Raw genomic sequence first — 17,136 nt, 5'->3', positions numbered from 1 at the left:
CAAGCTTTACAGGTGATCCCCCACCACCCCAAGCCCCCCCACCCTGATTTCAACTCCAGGATTTAGTCTCAGCTTCAGCACAGCCATCCCTACAGGCTGGGCAGCAGGTTGTGCTGAGCCTGTCTTTAACACCAAAGCTTTGTCATGCTGTTCAAGTACAAGCAGGAGCAGTGCTGGGGCCTCCAGCTCAGCTGCAGCTCTGGCATCCAGCACTGCAAAACCCAGCTGTGCCCAGTGCCCAGCTCGTTCTGCAAAATGTAATGACTGGGATCTCAGCAGAAAGCAATTCTGGCAGGTACAGCTCTGTTATGGGCACTGGGCTGCCAGAAGGGGTCAAGTAACACATGCTTACAACCAGGGTATCTTCTAGAATCACAATTACATAAATTAAATAATCTGGTGAAATCAGAGAAACCTCACACAGACAGAAGTTGGCTCTGGCATTTCAAGACAGCATCTGTTACTGCTATTACATTTACTGGTATGGTAATTTCAGGTTTATTGCTCACTGGAAACAGCTAATGGTTAGCACAGGAAGGTTTGACAAAAAAAACAAAACAAAACAAAACAAAAACAACACCAAAACCAGAGCAAAGATTGAAGTTATATGGTTTCAGGTTCTGGAACTGTACACTTTCATAAAGGGATGATAGAAATCATCATGAGAATTCATGCAGTGCTATTCTAAGCTACCTCATCTCATCCTTTGCCTCTGCATGTCAGAAAATGAGCACCTTTAACATAAGCCTCTTACCTGAATGATTTTCTCAATGTCTTTCTCACCTATTATGTCAAGACAGGGAAGAGCTCTTCCTTACAGACAGCTGAGGAACATGGTGAGACATAGCCATACAAAATCCACAGCATGTAGGGATGCAAGCATTGGAACACTAAACTGGTGTGACCTCCTGTACTTCACAGCAACAGTTTAAACAGACGGGCTGTCACTTGCTTCCCTGTACATGCCTCTTCAACATAGCAATGTGATGAAGACCCAGAGCTTTGGCTGGCCCTCTCACTAAAAAGAACCAGCTCTAAGGTTTTTTCAGCCAACTTTCTCTCTCACCTTGTGCTCCTTCAAATGCTTCCTGATTTGGCACTAAAGAGGCTGAGAAATGCAAGTAGAAAAATCATTAAGATTTAACAGAAAGGAAGCAAGCTGGAAAATCTTGTTCAGTGCTTTCCTGTCTAGTACATGCAATGCTTGACAAGGTCAGGTTCTCACTGTACCACTCAAGATAGCTAATTTTGCAGCATTAGAACATTTATAGCCAGAAATAGAAAAGTAATAGCAGAAGGAATAACTAAATCAGAAAACAGAGCTGTCTGGTCACCTGTGGTGCTATCTAGGCAAAAGAGGTTGTTAATTCTTTTCACTCCTGTTTGTTGGACCCTTCCTCTCATCTCTGGGACTCTGCTCAATTCCCGATACCTCACCCCAATTGTCACATACCACCAGCAACCCGGGCTGTAGCCATTTCCGTTCCTGACAGGAGCAAAAAACTACTGGAAGCTCTTTTCCTCTCATAAGGATCCCCTAAAAGCAAAGAACCAGCAGCATAAAACACATTACTTGCTTAGCCCGCAACGGGCCGATACACCAAGAAGAACGTAGCGCCTTTTCCCCCCTCTGCAGCAGCATGACGCTGCGCACAGACCAGGCTGAGGTCTGGTTTCGTGCATCTGTAGCTTTGTCCCCTCCTGCCACCTGTGTTTGATATCAATCACCTTGATGCAAATTAGGTTAGTTCACAGACACTCTGCAAAATCAGACTTCATTTTACCCCCACTATGAGGACAGATCATTCGGCGTAATTTTAGTCTTGTCTTCTAAGACACTATTAATAATGATATTAGAGTACATTTCAGTGACAGTCATCAACATTAAGTCTGTATTGAAATGCCATCTCATTTAAATACGCAGATTAATCTTACATGCATTTTTTTGTTCAGAGCACATAGTAATGGAAAACAGATAGCATCTAATTATGCCATTCATTTTGTGAGCGTAAGGCTACTGTTTGTTTTAGTCAAACATCCTGCTGCAAAAAGCTATCAATAGATGTGACTCATTACCTTTCCTACCTTGTCCAAATATCATGCCCAACAATTCAGCCACCTATGCAAGCACAGAAGATCTCTAACCTAGGTGCAGGACAGCTGCCCATCTCCAAAGCAGGCAGGAGTCACTGGAGAGCAGGGGGACGGCCCAGCGAGCACACAGCCTGTGGCATGCCCTCCCCAGCAGTCCTGCACAGAGGTCCTTATGCTGAGAAATCCAATTTACATAGATTTCTCCAACACAACTTCCCCAGCCTAGGGGAAGTAGCTTGGCAACCCAAAAATAGGCTTTTGACAAATTTAGACATTCAGCCAGCTGTTCTTTCCTCAGTTCTCTGAGGAAACTAAAAAGTTACCCAAGCAATTAATAGTCAGACTAAAAACTAGAATTTTTTGCCCATTAGGCCTCATCATATGTTCAGTCTTTCACCACGGTCACTATGGCTGACTGAAAAGCCAAGCAGCAGGAACAGAAGTACCAGCTTCCTCAAAGAGCCCCCTCAGAGAAGGCACCTGGAGGTGGTGCAGGGGCCGTTTTCAGCAGTACCTCTCCAGAGCCAGCCTGAGAAATGGGAGCAGCTTAGAACAAGTGGTGCAATAAATGGAATTTGATACTGCAGACACTGTGCTGCCTAATCCCCAGTCTACGCATCTGTCCTGTTAGGCTTTTTAGGTCATAGTTATTTGCTTCCCTTGGTACTATTCCTGAACTTTACCTGAAAAGCAGCACAGTTATAGGAATTGCATTTTACTCTACTGTACTAGAGTACATGGCACCACAAACTGTATTTGAGTATAACCTGCTTGGATTTCTGGGAAGAAGGACATAAGACTTGCTTTACAGTAACATTTGTCCAGAATTGAGGAGGCACACTTAAAATAACTGCGTTTGAAAAGGCCAGCACAAGCAGTACTTCCAGTGCAGCTGAAACAAATAATGTTTGCTTAGCAAAACACGAGTCCAAGATCTTGGCAGAAAGACCTTCTTTTCCTCAAACAATTGTCAGGGTTTTTTTAAAAATGAAATTAAGAGGTGATCTTCCAACCAGTGAACACTCTTGAACACAGCTGATCAGGCTACCCCAAAACAGGGGTTTTGCTTGAGAGAGTCATTTATGCTACCATATTTTTGTGGTATTTTAGAAATTCAGAAAACTTCTGAAGAGAGTATTTCTTAACTCTGAGTAGCTGTTTGCTAATGCCAGGAGGTGGATTTTTTTTCCTTGCTGTTGACTCTCATATAAGCAGTGAAGCATCATGAGTTTTTCCAGGCTGAAGTATCCAGTTGCCTTCTTGTTTGCTTATGCAGGTGTTTTACGTAATAGCCCCAATAAAGCTGACGCTTTTGGAAAGCAGCTGCAGCATAGGCAGTATTGTAGGAGTTCACCACTTACAGCGTAGTTGACCTCTAAGAGCACAAGAAAACAAGTCCTATGCCCTCTAACATTCAAGCAAATTGAAGTGTTCAAATTGTATCATGGCTTTGCATTGCTAATAAGAACAACACCCTGATAAGCAACAGCCTAAAGCTTGAAAGGGATCAAATACCCATATTGTAAAAAGATACACTAAAATGCATTCACATGGACCAAAACTGTTTTCCATCTAGTGTTACAGTCATACTTAGTCCTGAGTCTGACTAATGTAGCTGAATAGGTACTTAATTCAAAGTTCTCATATTAAAGAAGAAAATTATCCAGAAAACCCTGAAGTTAGATTATTTACCAGAGAAACATAGGCAAAGTCTGGCTTTCCCAGGCTTAAACTCTGCCTTTGAATCAGGCATGCAAGTCTTCTGCTACTTTCAGCTGAAGGAGCTAGTCACCCTCTAGCATGCAAGCCTGTCACCAAACTTCTGTAGGGAGGCTTTCTCAGAAATAAGTAATTGTTTAAAGAGCCTCAAAACCAGCTCACTTTTCACCTCTTTAAATACCTGTCTAAGTGAGCCCAGCTGGAAACCTATTTTCCTACAATAGGAAGGGAGGACTTTCTCCAAGGACTTAACTCCTTCCCTGCCTGATGAAGGGTGAGACTTTACAAGCACTTCTCTTTTATGCCAGTAACTACACTATGCCCATTAGTCCGTGGAAGAGAAGGCTCAGGGAAGATCTCATTGATGTGTACGAATATCTGATGGGAGGGAGTGAAGAGGATGGAGCCAGGGTCTTCTCAGGGGTATCCAGTGACAGGACAAGAGGCAACAAGCCCAAACTGAAATACAGGAAATTCCGCTTGCGCAGAAAGAAAAACTTTTTTACTGTTAGGGTGGTAAAACACTGGAGTAGGGCTCCCAGGCAGACTGTGGAGACTCTGTCCTTGGAGACACTCTAAACCCAACTGGTGGTCCTGGGCAACCTGCTGGAGCTGACCCTGCTTTCAGCAGGAGTCAGGCGATACAGTCTCCAGACGCCCCTTCCCACCTCAGCCGCTCTGTCATTCCGTGTCCCTGCAGTACTGCACTGGCATGGCATGTTATCACAGGGCAGACAGATACCCACTGTAGTGTGACTGTATGTGATCCTCTGACACATATAACTCTTCTCTTCTGTATTATCTCAGCGTCCTTCTCCGTGTGGGTATACCTGTGAAGAGACCTTAAGTCCCAAGAACTAAAAATGTGATGGTGGATGAGTGATGAGCCTGAAGAGGGAGCCTCTGCCTTCTTTCAGGAGACCCCATGCAATAACCAATGCAGTGTGCTTAATTTTTTGCAGCATTATTGATTCTTCCTTGAAGTAACTTATTTTAATTTCCCTTCTCCTCACTTCCTTTAGGTTTTCCCTTATAGTCAGTTTGCCCAGATTGAAGGATACAAGGCTCGGTGCATCACCTCCAGCTGTGCAGTGCGTCAGTATATTTAATTCTTTCCTTTAGCACAAAGGGATTATTATTCCATTTGATTTTAATCAGCTTCTGGGAATATCCACAGCCATTCTCCTATGCAAGTTGTCCTTTGTATGAGGATTCTGTTTTTAGAAGCAACTCACGTGAGCTGGATCAAGGATTAGCAGTGGGCATTTCTGAGCACGCATGGTCACAGTTAACATCCTTTGGACTTTTTCTGCCATCAGAAAGAAAAACATCCTTCCTGGGGTACTTAAGTCTGAAACAGAATCAAATGATTCAGTGGCCAAGCAATACCAGGACCTCCCATGATTTGCAGGCAGTTATACTCTTGCCAGAACAGGGCAGAGGGACGATCTGCTAGAAATCTTTTTGGAAGAGCTTTTAAGCTGTAGATTTGGCACAAGCAAGGCCCTGTTTCTACAGCCTCACAGGGAACACAAAAGAAAACCTTCCTTTTCTGTGCCCCGTGCCTGGGTGGATTGCTCCTCCATTAAGGCTTATCTACCCTCACATAACGAAGCCTGCAACTTAATCGAGGGAGGCAGCAACAGGCCTGGACTTTCAAGACAGAGTTTCTGCCTCCTCCCACGTGCACAGCAGCAGTTTGTATGAGTTTATCTGTTCTACCTAGCTCCCAGTCCACCTCAGCAGGAAAAAAAAAAAAAAAAAAAAAGGAAGGTGGCCTCAAGCATGCAGGAGCTCTGCACATTTGTGTTTCTCGTGGTGCTAAAGCAAGTGCCTCAGCCACTCGCTGTTTGCTGGTACAGGACAGAGAAAGATTATCCTAATTTTATCACAGTGACTTGAACAAGGTATGCACTAAGTCATTAGCTGAAGCAGGAATTCAACCCAGAGATCCCAAACTACCCTTTGCCCTTGCCATGTTGATATTTTACCCATTCTGCTTCAGTTTCAGAAAGGGTTTGATAGCTGAATTGCTGAGGGTTATACCTCCAAGGTACATTCCTGACCAAAATAAAATTACCTGGCAACTTCATCCTGACAGCTGCGAAATCAACCATTGAAAGGAAAGGTAAATGAAGATGCTAACTTCGCTGCAGCAACCACCCACTCCATTGTGACTCCAGGCAGGAGCCACCTCACTGTTCAGTGTCTATAGTATAGGTCTGTGGAGAGAAAGCAAGCCCCGCCGGCAGCAGCTTTTAGCTGCTGCTCAGAAGCTGATCTTGTTATCCTCAACACAAACCTACACCTGCTTTGGGAGTCCAAATCCTCCACCCCCATTGTAGGAGAAGGGCTGATTCCCACATAAACTAGGTATCTCTCTCCCCCCCTTCTCACATATAGGACACATTAAAACATTCATTTCCGTAAACATGAGTGCTGTCAAAATGGCCTATTTAAGTGATGTAGTACCCGGGAGCTGCAACAGAGTTCAGTGCCTACTGTATGCACAAGCTGTATACCTGCTTAGGGACCAGAGTGAGTGAAAAACAACCCTTCCGCACCCTGAAAGCCATAAACAAGAACAGCTTTGACTTGGTAACCACCTAATCCTTTAGGATAAAGGCAAACTAGCCCTTGTCTCCTACTCTACAGGCAGAAGGTCTGCTCCACAGCCACCTTTTAATTTAACTGCAAATACCTCACAGAGTTTGAAGTGTTAAGCAGCAAGATAAGGCACAACAGCATAAGAGTAATACCAAGCAACACAGTGCTTTAAAGTATTCTTTTAAAAAAACCAAAGTCAACCCAAAACTTTATTTCATAGAAAACTTTCAGGAGACACAATTAGTCTGTCAGAATATTTGAAGTATTACACTGACAACATACTCATTAAAGACAATTCCCGTTCTCCTAAGGTGTAATCCCGTTTCATGCTGCACCCTTTATTCATTGCTTTCATCCTTACAGAAATGCTATAAAGCTCCTCTTCTGCAATGCCATCAAAAAAGAAGTCCTCATTGAAGATGGGGTTCCTGCTCTTCTTTATGACAGTGCTCCTCTGCTTCTGTGTTTTCCCTGGCACCAGAGAGAAGGTGATACAGCAGTTTATGTTTTTGGGCTCTACAGAGTCATCATATAAACCCTCTGCACTGATCAGACGGATCCGCAGCCTTTCATTCTCTGAGCAGTATTCAGTCGAGAGCCTCAACATGCCTCCCTTGTCCATTACCACAGTACTCTCTCCCACTAGTCTCTCCCGCCTGTGGGTCAGGTCCAGGGGAAAGATGGGAGAACAGGACATGCTAAAGCTCCGCATGGCAAGCAGCCCCTCCGAGGCCCGCCTGATGGCACTGGGGCTGTTATCGGTGGAGCTGCTCTCCTCTGTAGAGAAGGAATTGTTCCTGGCCATGCTGGATTTGTTCTTGGCTTTCAGTGCTCGGCAGAGCAATCCCTCCTGGCTTCGTGTTTTGATCAGGGAGCAGAATCTGGGAGATGACCTGCTGAGAAGCGGAGAGCTGAAAGGAGAGGAATCACTGGAGGAGGCAGTATCGCTGTCACAGGCGCCTTGCCTGTGCAGAGAGAGATGCTTGGGAGGCAGCCTCACAGAAGCAAAGCTGATAGCAATGGGATTAGACATACTCCCTTTGCCACTGAATGTGTTAGCTCTGGATCGAGACAGCATCAGGCTGGGCAGAGCACTGTGTGGATTACCATGGAAGATGGACTCCTTTCTCCTGGTGTGGGGACTCTCCAGCAAAGTGCAGAATCCATAGGAAGTGGGGGCTCTGGGAAAGTGAGGCAGGGAGAGCGCTGCTTGGGACTGCGGGTCCGAGTTGGTACTTTCTTCCTCCAGAGCTGGGATCTCTTCAGCGCTTTCCACCTGAATGAGGTGTGGCAAAGAAGAGCTGGGGCTGTAGTCAGAAGAATTAAGATCTGCGTCCTCTAAACAGCAGTCCTGGTGAGAGCCAGTGCCCTTAACAGGGCCAGAGCTGGTCAGCCTGGGGGGAATGCAGAATTCAGGGATTCTGTCAGGGGTGAGGACATTAGGAAAAGCAGCAGCCCCCGGTCGAGCTTTTTCAGGCAGGTTTTGGCCAGGTGGCAGTCCCAGGAAGGAGGAGCTAGGGAGGTTGCCGTTTTCATGTGATGCTCTGATCTTTTCCAAGAACCACATCCCTATAACTGGGCAGGAGGTCCTCAAAGGGGAAAAGCTTTAAGTACAAATCCACCTGCAGACACACAGAGACGCAGAAGTACATGAACATCCTTTGCGGACACACTACAGCCAAGCAAGACACGGAGGATGCTATTCCAGGCAGGACTGGCACAAGCCCAGCCAATCCCCAGGTTCAAAACAGCCTCTGCCCAGCACACTATCTTTAGCGAAGCCGAAGGGATTTCGCCGCAAGAACAGAACTAAACCACTAAAGAGATAAAACGGTATCGAGTCACTACCAGGGGAAAACGTCCCTCTCCGATAACCCCCCCACCCTCCCCATACTTCTCGCCTAGCAGAGGACGTACCTTGCCAAGTGCCAGCCACTTGTTCCTTCCAGCAGCGCTCACTCTCTCGCTGCTAACAGCCCCCGGGGCACCCAGCCAGCCCTTTTCTAGCCCCGCCGGGCACCTCCCACCCGCGCCACCGCCACCGCCACCGCCGGAGGAGGAGGAGGAGGAGGAGGAGGGGGGCTGCCGGCCGCGCCTCCCGCGCCCTGCTCCCAGGCGGAGGAGAGGAGGAGGAGGAGGGATGCCGCGCTGAGTGCCGGGGACGTCCCTAGGGAGGGATCTCGCCAAACGAGCCTTTCGCGGGAGAAGCGCTTTTTGATGAACGCCCGGCGCCCCCGCGGAGCTGCAGCTGCGCCCGGCGCTTGGCACCCGCCTGCGAGCGCGGCGGGACCGGGCTGCCCTCGCCCGGCCCCGCGCTCGCAGGGGTGGCCGAAGGCAGCCGTACGGCAAGCAGCCCCCGCTCCTTCCAGTTTCTTTTTCGATTAACGTCTTTATGGAGGCGTCCCGAGGTGTTTCGAGACCCAGGACAAAAGCGGAATTGTCTCGGTGCTGCTTTTCTTCTCGAGATCCTGGCAGGTTTCCCGCATCAGAGCAGTAGGAAGCGGCGATTGCGGTTTTTCAAGCTCGTTTGAAAAGAACTTGGCTGCTTTTCTGCATCTGAAAGTGTGCCCCCGCCCCATTGTCCACAAAGAACATGAGACAACCGAGCCCTGACCCGGTGCCCTGTCGCTGATTCTGAGCAACAACAGAAACAGGAACGCAGATGCGGCGAGGAGAAAAACGAGGCAGAAAACGCTTTGGCAAATCACCTTGAAATGGAGTATGTCAACAGCACAGGCATGCGTGACACTTAACAGACAGCGCACAGAGCCAGGTGGGATCCATGAACTTTCTCACCGCAGTTGTGCAATGCAGCAGAACTTGGACGGACCTCTGCAAACTCTATTCTGCAAGCTGCAAATAGGAATCTTAACTGCAAAGCCAGGAAGGCCTGCCAAACAGGTTGGCTAAATATTCAGTTGAAGCTGTACGCCTGTAACACGGCGATAGTAGACAAGAGATTTTCTGTCTTTCCTTTTCCCGCTGAAGAGCTCAAGTTCACGTTTACAGAGTGCTTGAAATAATAGACAAGGTGTGCTCAGAGAAAACAAAGTGGGTTACAGGGGCAGGGAACATTTTGAACCCGCTGAAAGATTTAGCTGGGAACATGCACGTTCTGGGTCTGAGCCTTGCCTCTCTCCTGCTTGTTTTACACCAGTTAAGCTTCACTTTCATCATAATCCTCTAGTGATTCAAATCAGAGAAAATTCTTTCTGCCATGCTTTGTAAAAAGGTTTAGGACACCCCAAATGTCCTAGTAACATTTCAGATGTCAGTGCTTTTGCAGTTTACTTAAATGGATTTACTTGCTATGGGTGTGGTTCAAATAATCCCCAATCTGATTCAGAGGCTTCCAGAGAGGGTTTGAGCTTTCCCCAGCTAATGACACTTTTCAGCAGCATAGAAGTGGAGCTATTGGAGACACTGGGATGCTCTCCTGTGGGAAGCAGAATGTGTGCCACATAGCTGTTACGCACTCAGACCAGGCAGTACAGTACTAGACATCGCGCATTATATACCATGTAGCTTCCAAAGAGTAAGTGAGCTTCGTTCCAATATATACACCTCTGCCTTTAATACCAAAGAAAGATTTGAGTCTAAAACCAGAGAAAAATGAAGGAAACGGAGCTTTTTAGTGGGAACCTTATTACCTTCAGTAACAGTTTGCAGAAGTACTTCGGATATGGCAATTAGCCTCAGGTGTACCAAGTCCGCAGCTAGCATCAGGCAGTGGTGAGATAAAGTAGCCACCCTGGTTTAGATACTTAGTTTCCATTTAGTCTCTTCAGGCTTTCTCTGCACTTAGTGGAAAGAGCTAGGGTTTTTCCAGAGGGTGATTGAGAGTTTCCTGATCTCAGCTGCTTCTCTCCCTCTGGTGACTGCAAAGGGAGCAGGTGCCTAACATTGGGTGGTACATATCCTCCCCTTCCTCATAAAGCCTGCACTTTATAGTCATTTAACAGATTGCTGATGTGCTGGGAGTTCAGGAACACTTAAGTACTTGTACATCCCCCGTGGAAATAGGCACTCAAACGTATGATTAGCTGTTTAGCTTCCTGTGTTCAAAACGTTTTCTCTTTCCTTGATTAGCTTCAGAGCATAATTAAAATATGCTGCCAACAAGGCTTCCTGTTGCTATAAAAAAAATCGGTCTGCCATAAACCACTTTCAAACCGGAAAGGATGTAATTTGCGGCAAGGCTTTATTACGACTCCTCTGCCAGTAACAGGTGAAACCCTGGGATCTGGCCAGGGGCTGGAAAAGCTGTGGCAGAAGGAAATCTCCTACCCGAGCAACACGGGACGAAGCCCGGGTTTTTCGCCTTCACGTGCCGCACCGATTTTATTTCTCTACTGCCCTTTATGGCTTCACTCGCCATAACGACCCGGCTCAGGAAACGTCCCACCGTGCCCGCGCCGTCTCCCTTCGGGCCGGGGCGGGGCCGGGGCGGGGCCGGGGCGGGGCGGGGCCGGGGCGGGGCCGGCCCCACGGCGGGCCCCGGGCACCCCCTGCCGGCCGCGCAGCCGAGGAGGCCAGCCCCGCGGTGCGGAGGGGGGTTGTTGAGGTTGACAACAGATGGGCATCGGCCAAAACACGTTTGAAACCTAGCCCGCCAGAGCCCTGGCTGCGAAAGCTTGCCGTTCTTGTTTAACTGAGCTGATTTAAGTTTTTAATTCAGCGCCTAGCTTACAAATTGTTTCATTCTCCCGCAAACAACAGCAACGTCCCGGTTATTGATACAAAAAAGCGGTAGTTCTACAAGCTCTTGAGCGTGGGGATGTTGCGCGTACACACACACGAACGACCGCAGCATATTTCTGTAAAGGGAGGAGAACGTCGTTACCCTGTACACCTGCAAGGCCCGTCCAGTGCAGCTGCTATGGTAAAGGACATCTCTGCCTGAAATAATGACACAAATTCAGACCTGTTTTCTAGGTCTTCATCAATGGCACTGACTGGTTCAAGGGCCTGGAAGTGCAAGAGGAAACCTTTCACTCGGGTCAGTGGTTTACAGTGGGTAGAGGCAGGAGTGCTTCAGGAGCTGACGGCCTTGGGATGATGTGCACCAGGGGAGGTGGAGCCCTCCTTGTCCACCCAAGATGAGTGGGAAGATAAAAAAGAAAAACTTCTGGCCCTGCTGTGAAAGGGGGAGGCGTGGAAGACAGGCGTGGATGAGACAGCACGTAACAGCTTGCCACTCTTAAAGCAACAGAAATGGGTTAGTGCATTATACTACCCAAAATTCACAAAATTTCCACAGGCTTCTGGGAGAGTAAATAACCCTGTTCAGTTTTATTTTCGTAGGGAAAGCAGCAGCAATTCAGCTGTAGTTACTTGAAAAAAACCTCAACTGAGAGGGACTTAGATTTTTTTTTTTTTCATTAGAGATTGATATCATGAGCAAATTTATAGCACATTGATTCATTCCTGTCATTTTGACAAAGGTCAAAGATATCTATTAGCAGTCTGCCCAGCACTTCTGGCCTAAATCAGGTCATTCTGCATCACCTGTGTAGTAATACAAAGTAGTTACAGAAATTCAGCAAATCTAATCTGAAAACTTTATCTTTCTTCTCTAATTTTGTATCATATAGTAGCTTGTATTCTACCTCATCAGCAAAGGCAAATTTCTGCATAGCTTTATGAGAAGTGTCCATGCTCCTTTAAATGAACAAATGAAAGAACAGATGGCTGAGTGCTGCTTGGCAGCAAGAGCACAGGAGTGGCAGGGCCCTTCAGGTACTTTGGGACTTTATGCAAAATATCTCAAGTACCTTGTGTCACAGCAGTATGAACTGTAAAAATCTAAAAGTACGAACTAAAAAATTCAGTCTTTCTAGCATATTACATGGTCCTGTGATGAGAAGCTGACATTTGCCATGCAAAATCCAAGAAGGTTATGCTGTCCCTAATTCCACTGCCACTGAAGTCAGCAAAAAAAATCTCTCAGTCGGAAGTATGGGACTGTACAGGGATCTAACTGCATTTGGCTTTACATGCCTTTCCATGTTTACAATGGAAAAACACCCAATTCCATGCAGTATCTACTTTATGTCTATTTCAAATCTGAAAACATATTTTCATTATTTTGTCTACATGATGTTAAATTTCTTTTCCTGCATGCTTTTTAAATTTCTTTTCCCTGCATGCTTCCACATTTTAAAACCCCATGATGCAAAACCCAGCTTCCAGCATGAAACATACTTCAGATAAAGCATGGTGTCCAAGGCCAATAAGATTCAGATTCTATTTATGGAAAACGCAGTCTAGCATTTTAATCAATTAAAGAAATATTTTCCTCTGCAACAATTTGGTGCCCAGGAGTAGATGAGCTGCTCCAGTCCATTTTCTCTGTCACACATTGTAACATGAAGGTAGAGTCTAACTTTCACAAACAGCAATTCCCATGCTCAGCTGTGTAAAGGGACCCTCTAGGCAGACATGAATATGTATAAGGTTGGGAGAAAAGAGATAAAATGAATAGGGGATAATGAAAAGGGGAATTAAGCCTTTCTTGCATTTTCTGTGTTCAAGCAACCTACTAGTAATGACTAACGTCCTTTCTGAAACTGCTCATCTCCTTTAAAGCTTAAATGCCATCATGTAGGAAACATTTTATTCCATTCTCTCAAGCACATATAAGAGTTTGTCTATAAACATTCACCAGTAAATAATATACATTTCTGATTAGCTTCATTCCTTATTTCCTACCCAATCAGCTTGTTTGATTACATTGCTGCTAGTGTATGAGAGATTGTTTAGTACTGATTTTACCTTGAATGATAAAAAACACTCAACACCTTTCCCAAAATACATCTAATTCACTTATTAGCAGTTAGTAATTCTAAACATCCATCAGAAATGTTTTGCCTAGATTTTATTCTACTTGTGAAGCATAAAAAACAATTACTATTTTATAGTGGAAGTTTAGTTTCTATAACCATCACTAATAAGGGAGCACATTCTGGCATAGAGCAAGTTCTATTATAAAAAAGGAGCGGGTCACAAAGAAGAGCAGATCGCTGGCTTTGATTGCATTGACTGAATACTGAAGGTAACTTCACTGGATAATAAAATTAATTCTTGCTTATCATTGCCCTTCCCTTAGGAAAAGATTTGAAAGTTTTGACTTAAATGAACATCACTGATTTAAGTGCCTACAGTCAACAGAGCCTGGGGAACAGGGTGACTTTTGAGGGTGAAAAGGTTTTTCAGTATTCCCTATGTATCTACAAAGTCAGTACAAATTCAGATCAACAGGATAAGCAGATTCTAGATTCTCTTCTGTGGGTCACTTGTATACTTCTTACAACAGTCAGATGAGCTGACACCTGAATCCAGGTAAGACACAAAGAAATAGAAGGTTTCAGGGTTATACAGAACATAGACATCATAGAAAGCATTATACATATGTAACAGCTTCATGGATTTTACTCAGGAACAAATCAAAATTTAATGCCAAATATTCAATGAACTGGAGCAATATGCTTATGCAATGTAGCAGGTTATCAGGCTTGTCTTTGTCCAGTGAAAGTGAAAAATGACATCTCATGGGAAAATCTTTATGAAATATTCCTGGTGAGGGCTGGAAACACTGAATAGTCTCATAAAATGCCAATAAGAAACTGAAACTCAGCTTGAAGCGTACCAGTATTGCTGAGAAAAAGCCTCAACATTTTTTCTAGAATATAATGCTGGAACTATCTTACCTTAGGATCTACAGAATTACTTAGATTCAAATGGGTTCTTGTTGTTCAAGTCTTTTTTTTATAATGTTATAATTTTCTGTTGTTTTAATGACAGCGTTTCTAATTGGATTGATAGGATTTTTTTCTGCTCACTGTTCAGCTGTAGTTATAATGCTGTGGGCCAACATGGTACTGATAAGCACTACAATGGACTAGAGAGCTGTTACATACAAAGCTCACTTCAGACAATAATGGAAAAACAGATGCATCTTTCACAACAGTGGCATATAGAGAACACAAGACTGCCAATAACTTCGTCAAGCAGACTTGTAACACTGTAGGAAAGAATGGAACCAGAAAAATATTTTAAAGGCTATCAGGATCATGAAATATACCACACAACAGGTAATTCATTATCTACATTTCCCATGCTTGGAGAGAAATGAGCTTCACTGCTCAGTTCAGCCAATTACATGGAAAAGCAAGCTTCTGCACGCAGATAACCGGGATGAAATTCAACAGCAGAGCAGAGTGGATTTCCTAGCACCTTCAGAGGGTTTAACAGACACTCGATTAGCCTGGGCAGTTTAGGTAAGCTGATGAAAGGATCCTAAAGAAGGCTGGAACTGGCTTGAGAAAGGAATAAAATAGAAGAGAGGGAGATTATTTAATTGAAAGAAATATGATGGGCAGAATAACTCTGGTTGTACTGCTTGCTCTGAAAAAAACGGGGACTTTGAGCTCTGTTACTTGGGAGTAAGAAGAATGTGTGACTCTCAGTCAAGGCCTGGCAAATTGCTGTCCTGTCAGTGACTTTCTGTGATTAAATCTTAAACTTCAAAAGGGAAAAGGACTGAGGGACTTAAAAGGAGTCTGCTGGTGTCTCTGTATCTGCAAGGCCACCATTCTTAACGGTGACAGGAAAGCATCTGATCTTCCTCCAGTGAATTCATATTATCAGTATGGTTAAAGGATATCTGATCAGGAAGATAATTTCACAGTTTTGTTGCTAGGGACGTACACTCACTCTGACAGGCCAATTGTAAGATCACAGCCAGGTTATGCAGGCACAGACACAAAGAATGGAAATTGAATTTCCTCTAAACAAAGATTTACATTCCATAGATTACTCTGCAAGTGCCCTTAATCTACATCCTTGAAGCCATGGCAGTAACAGAGGTGTGTAGGTTGGCCATGCATTCAGGCTGTCAGACCCTGGAACGCCAAAGCCAGAGATGAACAGTGAGAAGACAAGGATATGTTGTCAGGAGAGACAGAGCATTCTGGGGTATGCTATGGTGGTTCTTCTAGCAGGGAAGAAGTTTAGTTTCTAGTTTAACATCAGTAGCTAGAGCTAGGGAGGACAAGTAAGTCACACTGTTGCAGTGGTTTAAGATGTAGCAGCTTACCTTAAATAGCAGTGTTGAGGCAATGCTGCCATGAACTGGCAGCCGTGAAAGCAAGCATGAAATGCTTTTTTCGGTTCTGTCTGGTAGGATTTAGGGTACAACTGATTTTCACAAACAGAGACTTCACAGCTTCTCCAACTTTTTAAATGACCTTCTGGTGTATTCTGTCAATGCAGAACTGGAGAAGAAAAAAAGAAAAGATGGTGATTTGGCATCAAGCAAATATAATGATGAGAAGGACTTAAAAACACTCTCCCTAAAGGTTAGATATGTTTTATCTTGAAAATGGAAGAAAGCCTAGTGATTTCTCCCCAAATCTGACTCTTCTGAACAGCATTAGAGGACAACTACCTGTGGGTGGGAGCAAATCTTGCAGCAAGACAGAAGGAACAAATATCCAAGGGAACGGTGTATAAACTGCATTGTTAGTAGATATTTCACATAAGTTTTATAGGGCTGAACATGATGAAAACCTAAAAATTCCCATGATGTTTCCCAGGGGTTGCAGCTCTGTATTGCACACTCTGGGTTTCTTTCAAGAATTCTGGGATATGGTGAAACCAGACCCAGAACTGCCCCCAGACTGATGTGTTCAGGTCACTCTTCTGTTGTGGAAGATTGACTTTTTATTTGTGCAAATAGCCTGGGCTTTCACCCACCAGGCTAGGTCTGTAAGACGCGAACATTTCATGATTTCTGGAAGCAGAAACCTGACATGAGTGGGAGAGCTCATGCTGTAGGCCACCCCATTGTCATGTTGTATCTCCAAGTGACTGCAAGGTGATCTACATCTCTAAATGTGATAAAAGAGCTTTCCTTCCTGAAACCTGGATTCCTTGTCTTGCATTGAGTTCAGGTTTGGGTGGTTTGTTCCCTCAGTACATATATCCAGCTTCAGTTCAGGGCAGGCTTCTCTCCACTAGGCCAGGTAAATGCTTCTAAGGATTTCCTGAAAAAAAAGTCCACCAAACTGATCAGCTCTTTTCACAGGGATGTGCTGTGTTACAGCAGTAATGACCACCATTCATCTTACGGCTTTGTAGTTACTATGCTGTGGCTTGTAGCAGGATATACCCCAGTTAATGAAATTTGAGAATTATAGCTTATATTTTCCTCAGGGTAAAAAAAAAAAAAATCAGGCAGTGCAACTTTATAAATTATAGAGTAGAATATTTCAGTTGGAAGGGACCTACAATGATCATCTAGTCCAACTGCCTGACCAATTCAGGGCTGACCAAAAGTTAAAGCATGTTATTAAGGGCCTTGTCCAAATGCCTCAAACACTGACAGGCTTGGGGCATTGATCACCTCTCTAGGAAGCCTGTTCCAGTGTTTGACCTCCCTCTCAGTAAAGAAATGCTTCCTAATGTCAAGTCTGAACCTCCCCTGACACAGTTTTGAACCATTCCCACTGGATACGAGGGAGAAGAGATCAGCACCTCCCTCTCCACTTCCCCTCCTCAGGAAGCTGTAGAGAGCAATGAGGTCATCCCTCAGCCTCATTTTCTCCAAACTAGGTAAACCCAAAGTCCTTAGCTGCTCTTTATCTACAAAGAATTGTTCATTTCAGATTCCCTGCTTAGAAACAACAGCATAAATATCAAAGCACGTCATGCAAC

General features: G+C 44.9%; 1 protein-coding gene and 1 long non-coding RNA gene across 5 annotated transcripts in view; both read right to left on the bottom strand.

Moving 5' to 3' along the window:
* Positions 1-6,616: 6,616 nt before the first annotated feature.
* LOC115341117 (C2 calcium-dependent domain-containing protein 4C-like) lies at positions 6,617-8,460 on the bottom strand. The gene is made up of 2 exons (XM_030013468.2): positions 8,338-8,460; positions 6,617-8,042 (listed from the first exon to the last, which is right to left on the bottom strand). The coding sequence occupies exon 2, from the start codon at positions 7,985-7,987 to the stop codon at positions 6,686-6,688; it is 1,302 nt and encodes a 433-aa protein (XP_029869328.1). The 5' UTR covers positions 7,988-8,042; positions 8,338-8,460; the 3' UTR covers positions 6,617-6,685.
* Positions 8,461-12,005: 3,545 nt separating this feature from the next.
* LOC115341118 overlaps positions 12,006-17,136 on the bottom strand; it is a 30,172-nt gene continuing 25,041 nt past the window's right edge. For 3 of the 4 annotated variants that reach the window (XR_003923288.1, XR_003923289.2, XR_003923290.2), the window contains 2 exons: positions 15,518-15,695; positions 12,006-14,738 (listed from right to left, as the gene is read on the bottom strand). This is a non-coding gene — a long non-coding RNA (uncharacterized LOC115341118). The remainder of the gene's footprint in view (positions 14,739-15,517; positions 15,696-17,136) is intronic. The other variant, XR_003923291.1, reaches the window with a different exon arrangement.

This window comes from Aquila chrysaetos, chromosome 5 (assembly GCF_900496995.4).
Source record: "Aquila chrysaetos chrysaetos chromosome 5, bAquChr1.4, whole genome shotgun sequence".
In the NCBI taxonomy this organism is placed as follows: domain Eukaryota; kingdom Metazoa; phylum Chordata; class Aves; order Accipitriformes; family Accipitridae; genus Aquila; species Aquila chrysaetos.
This window is presented reverse-complemented; position numbering and strand designations above follow the sequence as displayed.